At 40.9% G+C, this 10,250-nt stretch overlaps 1 protein-coding gene across 1 annotated transcript in view; it reads left to right on the top strand.

Annotated features, from left to right (window-relative positions):
• LOC122256573 (uncharacterized) overlaps positions 1–8,505 on the top strand; it is an 11,132-nt gene extending 2,627 nt beyond the window's left edge. The window contains exons 2-7 of the mRNA XM_043021365.2: positions 4,977–5,269; positions 5,413–5,533; positions 5,700–5,786; positions 6,325–6,536; positions 6,726–6,878; positions 8,211–8,505. Coding sequence (XP_042877299.2) covers positions 4,977–5,269; positions 5,413–5,533; positions 5,700–5,786; positions 6,325–6,536; positions 6,726–6,878; positions 8,211–8,315 — 971 coding nt within the window. The 3' untranslated portion in view covers positions 8,316–8,505. The remainder of the gene's footprint in view (positions 1–4,976; positions 5,270–5,412; positions 5,534–5,699; positions 5,787–6,324; positions 6,537–6,725; positions 6,879–8,210) is intronic.
• The last annotated feature ends 1,745 nt before the right edge of the window (positions 8,506–10,250 follow it).

Below are 10,250 nucleotides of genomic sequence, written 5' to 3'. Positions count from 1 at the left end.
CCAGGTTCTCAACCCTTATCTCGTTGGCATTTAGAGTTGCTACAATTAAATTATATAAATTTATCCCTGTAGACTCAACCATTTCAATATGAGGTCCATATATGTGAATCAGGTCAAGTGCGCCAGTTTTGATCTGTTGGGCCTCTGCATCATAAAATTTTACTATAAGAGTTAGGCATTTTGTGCTACTAACATCGGTCGATTCATCTATTATTGGAAATTTATTTGACCTAAGCTTAAGAGCGAGTTCTCTTCGCGGTCGTGGATGGCGCCGCCGTATCCTCAACAGTTGCCAAGTATCGCCAGATGGGGTCACTGGATGCCAGAATGCTCCAGAACGGTATCTCTGAGCTACACCAGGCAACCCCCAACACCCCTCAAAGATAAGTAACGAGCTAAGCGCATCTACAGAAATAATATATCATAGGTAGCACGAGTGCCTTACGAAAGGGGGGTCCAGGGGGGGAGGGGTAAAGCCCCCCCTCGGCTAGGGCAAACTTAAACTAGACAGTTAGTAGGTAATTGGGTTAAGATTTTGCAAACGAAATATGCCCGGAATTCATATTTTACCCCGCAATTTCCCTAATCTATTTCATGCCCTCCCCTACTATCGGGACCCAGATCGTGGGGTCCAGGGGTGGAAGCGCGCATTATTACGACTATATATGAATAGTAGAGGTTGAGAGGAATCCATCGATACCACTTTTGTGGTATTTCGTAACGCGGCGTCATTCGGAAAATTTACCGTGAACATAAATCATTCCTTCATTTATGCCTAGAGTAAAGTTTAATGACCCAAACTTTACTCGCATGGCATACCTTGGGCATAACAATAGCAAGATAGATCTTGTACTGGTTACTTATTTCAAATAAAATGCGTATCTCTAGGGTAATAAAACTACACGAATCACGGCAATTCTAGTAGCGATGGTTCTGTCATCCTCCGCTACTAGAATCCTATAGATGGATAGGATTATATAAATTGTGCGGAATTCCTCTATGATCCACAGTCTGGGTCCCGGTAGTAGGGAATGGTATGGAGTATTAGAGGGAAGAAAATTAGTTATGTACGGAAATATGCGACTCCTTAAGGGGAAATTATTCGGTGAATTTTCCTATAGAAATGATAAATAACCTTACTAACTGTAATTCAGTCCTGAAATAAACCAGTGTTATTTTGAGGTTTTATTTAAAAATAAGGGAGGGGGGGGGACAAATTCATAGTTTCTTTCGGAATTTTCCATAATTTCCGATTATTCAGTATATTTAATGAAAGACCGGAAATTACCACAATGCCACTCGCCAACACCGGTCACTTGTTATTGATGAAATACGTGCCGAAAAGTTTTTTTTTTTAACATGATTGAGTTTCAAGCTTTGTCAAAGATGACTTAGCATATCTGAAGCGATTACTATGCAAAGAGATGCTAGTTGTACGAATTCTTGTGCGAGAACTTTCCCTTCGGCAAAGAACCTTGCGAACAATAAACACGCGGTCTTTTGGCCTTTTGATCTTATTTTTACAACGTAGTCGCGGCAAGGACACAAAGATACACAAACAAACGCATCGAATGTATTGCTTTAGCCGTCGGCCGGTTGCGATAACATAGCTTTGGGGAAACAGCGCCGGTGACGGGCAAGATCTGTTTGTGGCTAAATTCCCACGCACCACTCGCGGCAGAATCCAGCCCCACCTGGCCTCGTACCGAACTCTTTTCTCCGAACGGAATCCCTGCTTGATTTTTTTCTTCCGAGCATATAGGGTGTCGTGTCTCGAACTGTTAGAAATTCACTGTATATATTATATACTTCACTATTTGAATTTCTATCTCGGTTCAACAAATTGTGTTTATTGAACCCCATTCCTGATGACATGTGTTTATTATATACATACATTGTATATCAGAAATACTGGTTACATCCATCTGCCGGTAAAATTGACAGTTCCACAGGGCTTTGGCGGGAATTCGTCTGCTACTCCGGTACCAACTGACAGTCGATGACGTAATCGGTAAGCTGCGGTACCTGCGGCATTTTTTCCGCAGATTTAAATGAAGGCATGGGAGAGGTCATATACGGAATAAGAATTAAAAATATTATTTCAGGAGTATTATGTCAGATTACTTTTTCACTCTCAATATCATAAATAGCAGATGACGTATGCATTTATTCATACTTAGTTAGATATTAAGATCGTGTTCTTTTAGAATTTATTATAGTTTTCCCTTTAATTAGAACGAAAGAAAACCAAGGATGACCGCCACCCGAAGCGTACGGGAAAACGCAACCGTAGTCGAGTGCAGCCTTGCAGTTCTGCCGTCTCTTTATTCCATGTTGACAGTGCCATTTCGTCTTTCCAAACTCTCAACTATTCCGGTGAAACTGAACTGTCAACTATTTGCAGATTGGGATAGATTTGCTTTCTTTGGCACCATGGCGGGCACAAATGCCACCTGCATGGCACCCTAGATGGGTTTTATTTTCGAGTGGAGGAGCTTCACGTGACCTATCGCACTCTTTTTCATTCACTATATTGTGAGACTTAAATGTGCCATCTGACGAGCTTTACCAATGTTGTAGTAAGATGAATTAGTAGTATAGAGAACACATAAGCTTCTATTCTCTAAAGTTTCTGTGATATAAGTATTGGCTGTACGGGAGATTTTTTTTTCTTTCGTGTGCTTTCGTAAACGTAAAAATACCCGATGTGTATTCCTATTAAATTCATATATATAAGCTGGGTAAGAGGAAGGCGACCAGTACTCATGACCGGGCCCAACAACACACAGCAGTCATCCGAGCACGGCGTCACTTGACAGACGCTGCATACAGTCTGGGTCCCTTTTCTGAGACCCCTGCTTGCACAACTTGCATTATCGGTCCTTTAAAGAGGGTAGTCGGCATCTTGTAGGTGGTCGCTCTCTCTGAAGCTTAGTAGAGGCCATAGTTAGGCGTCCGTCACTTTTTTTTCCTGTACGTGTTAGGAGAGAATGGTGCCATCTATGTTTGGGATTTTAAACTAAATCTTTTTTGGGTGACTATTATGGCTAGAATTATGGCGTTAAAATTGTCATTACCTGTTACTCAACCGTTGTCACTCTTTGTGCAATAATGGGACGCATCCCTAACGTCATATATGCCATGATGGCTATCGTCACGTACGACATTGTACGTCGTGACACCTGTCGCCGGGACAAAGTCGACTGTCGGTACGTCGTGACACGCGTCCGCAAAGGGTTAATCGAATTGCTACGATGCCATGGATCATACAGAATTTAGTGAAGCGCAGTAACCTTCCAGCAGTACAGACGCAAAGGGAATCAAAAGTGACCCACCCGCTTTCCCGGCCATGGCATCTACCATCCACGATATGCTTATTAAAGTGGTTAATAAACAAAATATTCGGAATTTTCCCAGTTTCCTAAACAAACATATGCATTCATGTGTAATACACACACACACACACACACACACACACACACACACACACACACACACACACACACACACACACACACACACACATGATATTTATTTATATGGCAACATGTTTAAGTACAGTTATCAAAAGTATATATGTAAAAAAAAATTTTGAGAATTGAATTACCTTCAAAGTGAGCATGATACCAAACATCCAAGTTCTAAGAATTTTAATTAAAGATTGAAGTTCCTCATTTTCCGCTATTTATTTTATTAAATAAAAAATCGATGGCAGCGTTACGCATTAGCGCCAGAATAACGAGGACACGAAAAATAGCCCGAAAATAAACCGAAAAATTAGCAAAAAAAAAAAAAAAAAAAAAAATCTGATCATTCAACAGGTCATCTCGCACTCATAAAAGGGTGTAGAGAATATTTAAACGCAATTTAAAACCAATAAAAACGCCACAGGAAATCCCTTAGCCTCGAGGATCACAGTGATCTAAATCTAGCCGGGAAATGAAATTCGATAAAGTGAAATGTAATAATCCCATTAATTAATCCACACACTGGCCTCCTGCCATCACTCGACTGCGAGGATTCCTTCCTTTGTTTTGAATCCTATTTTATTCATAGGTTTGATTTTTTTTTCATTTGTGGCTAAATTTTTATTCTAAGTGCTGAAATATATTACCAAATGGAACAGAACTTTGATATTGATCGGGACAGATTACATACTTTTTTTGTTTTTGGTCAGTGCTTGCAAACCGCTCTTATTATATACGCAACTATTTACATTGAAATAATTTGTTGTAAAAATGCTAAAGACGCGTTGGCAGGTGTTTAGTCTAGTGATCAAGATGTCCAATTGATGCTGCAGTAGGTGTTCCCGCACGAGTTGGGATTAATTGCAAGTGGCAAGTTTAGTCTTCTCCGTTTTCAAGAAGAGGATAGTGTGTGTGTTTTTTATTCAATTCAATGTTGCTGTTGTCTGTTTTACGGTATCCAGTGTGAAAATGTGTCAGGAGTTAATGCTCTTTCGGTTTTGCTTCTCATTTACCCTGCATTCATGAGCCCGCACTTCTATCGGATTAGTGCAATAGTCGACTAGCTGGCCTTTTTATAGGTCTGAATAAAGCAAGAGCATTATCATGTACTAACGATACGAATTTCGGTGTGAAATTAGGTGGAAATTTTTTTTGTAGAGGTGTGTGCATGCATTTCGATGTCTGTCTCGGTCTTTTGTTTCTCCTTTTCGCCTTCTTTGATCCGTTAATAACCTATCTGTCGACGCGACAGATAATCCTCAATAATCAATCCCTTTCTTTGTTTACCTCCATTTCTTGCTTTTTTTTCAAACACGGCTTGAGAGGGCTAATGGCTGTTCATTAGGATGTATAGAATCCACTCGCTGTAGAACAGGCGCACATCACACGGTTTTGTAAATAAATTGCTCATGAAATGATTCGTTTCATAGACCGTGGCTCGTGTGTTGTCAGTGAAAGACCCCCGGCTTCGTAACGTTGATTTGCTGGACTGGTTATTGCATCTTGCAGTGTACGAAAGCGAGGACTGCGGAGAAGAGCGCCGCTACACCTTCCGCCGGATCCAGACCACGACCATCCGGTTCCAGGTGAAGGCGGCCCACGACGTGGCCATCTGCCTCTCCCCCGACGACGAGGAAGAGCCAGAGGACATGTACGAGATCTTTATCGGCTGCTGGGGCGGCGGAGAGTCCGGCATCCGCCGACACAAGGACGAGGACGTGTGCCGGGTCGAGACGCCCGACATCGTGAGCGACGAGGAGTTTCGCACTTTCTGGATCAAGATCGAGCACGGCGTCATTAAGGTCGGCTTGGCCTATCGGTTTTATCATGAGACAAACAAACGGCGGCTAATCTATAAAGGGGGAAGGGAAATACTTGAATGAGGATGCCAAACTTATGCCAAACACGTGCCAACACGTCTAACCCTTCCATCCCGGGCATGCAGGTAGGGCGGTCCGGCGAGAAGCATCCCTTCATGAGCTACACGGACCCCGACACCCTCCTCCACGTCACGTGGTACGGCTACTCCACCGGCTGGGGCGCCTCTGGAGAGTGGATGTTCCCGGGTAGGCACCGCCCCCCCCCCCTCTGCTCTGGGACTCCGAGCGAGTCGTTGTAATAGTTTGATATACGAGACTTGTTCATACATGACTGACAGTCCCTCGGGACGAGGCCTTGAGCGGCCGTTGAGAGAAGTGAGAGAAGGCGACTAACGTGTTTGTCTCCCGCCAGATGACGACGAAGGGTCCTCCTCGTCCTCCTCGGCCATGTCCTCCTCAGACTCCGAAGCGGAAGACATCAACAACCTCGAGGACAGACGTAAGGACTCCTCAGCAGGCAGAGCAAATGCTACTAGAAAGGGAAAGATTAATTAAGGAAGAGAAAAGGAAGGACTGGATAGCTGTCAGGGTAACAGACGGGGGAAGAAGGTGGGGGGGGGGCGTGGGACCGGTTTCGGTTGCAGCATTAGAACGCAATGTCCTGGAGACCTTACCATTCCTGAATGCGATTTGGATTCTGTGGATTTTTCAAAGCGAAATAATAAGTGGAATATTTGATCTAAGGTATAGACTGAATGTAGTAAAGTCGATTTATAAGTAAGCTAATGTGAAATCTTGTAAGTGCTCAAGATATTGGCTTCAGTGGTCATCTTTCCCCTATGCTTCATTGATTTCTTTTTAGATGGTTAAAGATGTGGTTACATACCTTAAAAGAAGAAATAGCCTTTAGAGTTTGTAGAAAATGTAAAAAGTCCCCCTCCCAATGAAATTCAGTCAGTATCATACTTCAAAAACTTTGATATAGAGTAACACACATTATTTGAAATCTGATAATAATTTACGGCCTTATTCCTCAGCCATCATGTACAAGCGGCCCGCTCGCTGGGTGCCGGCCAAGGGCGGCTACTTCCCGAGGCATCCCGTGTCCGGCGGCGAAGGTCCCGACGGGGAGGTGTACGTCGGGATGGCGCACCACGAGGGCGGATACATCCTGGGTATGGTCGTTCCTGACCAGGGATGCTGCTACATACCCTTCGGAGGAGAATCTATACCTAAGGAAGAGTATTTCGTAAGTAAAGAAATCTTTTGCTATGAAGTTAGTAACAAATATTATATAGAATTAATGGACTGAGGAATAACCAGGTAAAACAGATACAAATAAGATTAGAATAGAACTATGATTCAGCAAAGAAATAAATACGAAAAAAAATATATAGAAAAAGAAGGAAGTCGAGGCATCATTATTTATTCCCCACAGGTACTGAGCAACCCCGGTACAGTGAACATGACCTGGGAACCGGCGAGCAAAGGAAAAGTCCCCAGTGGCGCTCTGCAGGGAGGGCGATCGGAGGACGGCGAGCCTCTCTACATCGGCAGGATCTCTGTGGATGGCGTGGTCTCCGTCGGCAAGGTAGGATTTTTGAGTGCAACTGTTGATGTGGATTTGCGTCGCCATACTTTTTTTTTTTTTTTTTTTTTAGTCCAAACTAGTTATTTTCAGGTTTTAGATGTTAGGTATACCTAGTCTTTCAGGTTTTAGATGTTAGGTATACCTGGTCTTTCAGGTTTTGGATGTTATGTATACCTGGTCTTTCAGGTTTTGGATGTTATGTATACCTGGTCTTTCAGGTTTTGGATGTTATGTATACCTGGTCTTTCAGGTTTTGGATGTTATGTATACCTGGTCTTTCAGGTTTTGGATGTTATGTATACCTGGTCTTTCAGGTTTTGGATGTTATGTATACCTGGTCTTTCAGGTTTTGGATGTTAGGTATACCTGGTCTTTCAGGTTTTGGATGTTAGGTATACCTGGTCTTTCAGGTTTTGGATGTTAGGTATACCTAGTCTTTCAGGTTTTGGATGTTAGGTATACCTAGTCTTTCAGGTTTTGGATGTTAGGTATACCTAGTCTTTCAGGTTTTGGATGTTAGGTATACCTAGTCTTTCAGGTTTTAGATGTTAGGTATACCTAGTCTTTCAGGTTTTAGATGTTAGGTATACCTAGTCTTTCAGGTTTTAGATGTTAGGTATACCTAGTCTTTCAGGTTTTAGATGTTAGGTATACCTAGTCTTTCAGGTTTTAGATGTTAGGTATACCTAGTCTTTCAGGTTTTAGATGTTAGGTATACCTAGTCTTTCAGGTTTTAGATGTTAGGTATACCTAGTCTTTCAGGTTTTAGATGTTAGGTATACCTAGTCTTTCAGGTTTTAGATGTTAGGTATACCTAGTCTTTCAGGTTTTAGATGTTAGGTATACCTAGTCTTTCAGGTTTTAGATGTTAGGTATACCTAGTCTTTCAGGTTTTAGATGTTAGGTATACCTAGTCTTTCAGGTTTTAGATGTTAGGTATACCTAGTCTTTCAGGTTTTAGATGTTAGGTATACCTAGTCTTTCAGGTTTTAGATGTTAGGTATACCTAGTCTTTCAGGTTTTAGATGTTAGGTATACCTAGTCATTCTGAATTTATATGTTAGGTATACCTAGTCTTTCAGGTTTTAGATGTTAGGTATACCTAGTCTTTCAGGTTTTAGATGTTAGGTATACCTAGTCTTTCAGGTTTTAGATGTTAGGTATACCTAGTCTTTCAGGTTTTAGATGTTAGGTATACCTAGTCTTTCAGGTTTTAGATGTTAGGTATACCTAGTCTATCAAAGTTATATATTTTTTTATTTAGTTATTCTTAAAAGTTTGTACGATACAAAAGCAAATCTTAAGAGCTTATGGATACCCCGTTGCTTCCAGGTGCACCCGAGTCACGAAGTGTGCTACGTTCCCTACAACGAAGCCGAGCATTCCCACCGTGACTACGAAGTCCTCTGCATCAGTGACGTGCCGTGCAAGATGTGAATCTGCTTACCACTGATTCATATTTGATAATTGTTCACCAACTTAGCACTGATTTTTTTTATTTACTTGTTGACTCGTATCTGATTAACACCTGATAATTTCCCCCCCCCGAATTGTCGCTTCTGTTCATGAGATTTGATGTATTTTCTAAGATTTAGATCGTCACGAAAGAAGAAGAAAACTTTTTAAATCCTGTTTTATTTAATCCTCGAATGATTGGACATTATCTTGTATTATCCATTCTATATTATTTCTCAAATAAAAGGGACGATAGATGATTACATTTATGATCAACTCCAAGAGGGCGGGCGAAATTGCGCTAGCAATTTGGAGAGATCGAGAGAGAGAGAGAGGGGGGGGGGGAGGTGATTTTATATTTGATCCTTTTCTGCTGCTTTCACTATCATTTCATTAGTTTACCTTCATTTATAATTGCTAAATGCACCCTTGATATTGTTTTGATACAAAATTATCAAGAAACGCGAAGAAATGTGAATGTTCAACATCAGTACTCAAATCTAAATGATTTTTTATTTTTTATTTTTTATAAGCGTTCTTTAAAAGTTAGCAATTGCTCTCTCGTCGTGTTTTCGTCTATAATTCCTAATTCCTCTTTACGAAATAATCATATACCATTATCTCACTTCATAGTTCTTAAGAATATCACCTGATTAGATTCACAAAATTCAATTTGCTGCGTCTGACAAGTCTTCCAAGTTCTCGACTCAATAGACACATACTTTGCATAATTTGTGGGAATGAAGTATTGGACAATATATGCTGTCTTGATGATGCGAGTGGAATGATTCTCTCTCTAAGCATTCCAGGACCATTGCCGTTCAAACATTTCGAGTAGTTCTGTAACTCTTTGACTTGGAAATTGTGGTACCGGTCGTTAGCAGCAAATAACCTTGTTTGGCCTACATGTCAAACATTTCCACTGCTGACTATTGAATCGGTGACGGCAAAACAAGAGTGGCCGAAAAACGCTATTCATTTCATTAAATGGAAAAAAAAATTACTGTTCAAGGTTACATTAATAGATGAGAAAAGCGAGTTAAAACTGATAATTTTATACGAAGGATATTTTTAATTTTTCTTTACGGTTTAATATGTTCATTTTACCCATAGTTATTTCCGGTACATGAACTCTCTTGACCAGACGATCGTTTGGTAAACAACCGATTGTTAGGTGACCAAGTGTGGATGGGAAAATACTTACCATTTAAACATTTTCGTGATCGCTGATGGGAATTACCTGTAGAAGACCACAAATATTTTGTATCTTTAAATGGTGATTTTGATATGATAATTAGGAAGAATAAAAACTGATTGACTAAGTGTTCATTTGAGAAAATTGGAGCCATTGTATGCGTGATCTACACACGCACACGCACACGCACACGCACACGCACACGCACACGCACACGCACACGCACACGCACACGCACACGCACACGCACACGCACACGCACACGCACAAGGAAAGCAGCAGATGAATGAGATGCCATTCCCACCTTACATCCTGTTCTGGTAATAATAATTTCCGCCGAAAATGCTTTGTGATGTCAACAGCCTTGCTTGTAAGTTAGTAGTGGAATTTCGAAAAAGACTTGGTTCGGAGGAAACGGAAGGCTTTTTATAACGTCTTCCCGGTTTGAAGTAATTAAGTAAATGTAACTTCAAGTAGCAGTCCATTTTATTGCACAACTTCACTTTTTAGAAATGAGATATATATCAAAATTTCCCGATACTGAAACAATTTTGGATATGCTTTTTCATAGAGCTTACTTTGATATGCTCCGACTGCATGCAAAAAAAAAAAAATAATAAAAAAAAAAAAGAATTAGTTATGTTAATTGATGTGGCACAATTTCTTTTGTTATTGTTTGGTGCACTATGCATCATCATAATGGTTACAACACTTTGGTATGT

Source organism: Penaeus japonicus, unplaced genomic scaffold (genome assembly GCF_977035675.1).
Source record: "Penaeus japonicus unplaced genomic scaffold, GWHDUDI00000001_assembly GWHDUDI00000015, whole genome shotgun sequence".
Lineage (NCBI taxonomy): Eukaryota > Metazoa > Arthropoda > Malacostraca > Decapoda > Penaeidae > Penaeus > Penaeus japonicus.
Note: the sequence above shows the minus strand (reverse complement) of the source record. Positions and strands in the feature narration are given on the sequence as shown.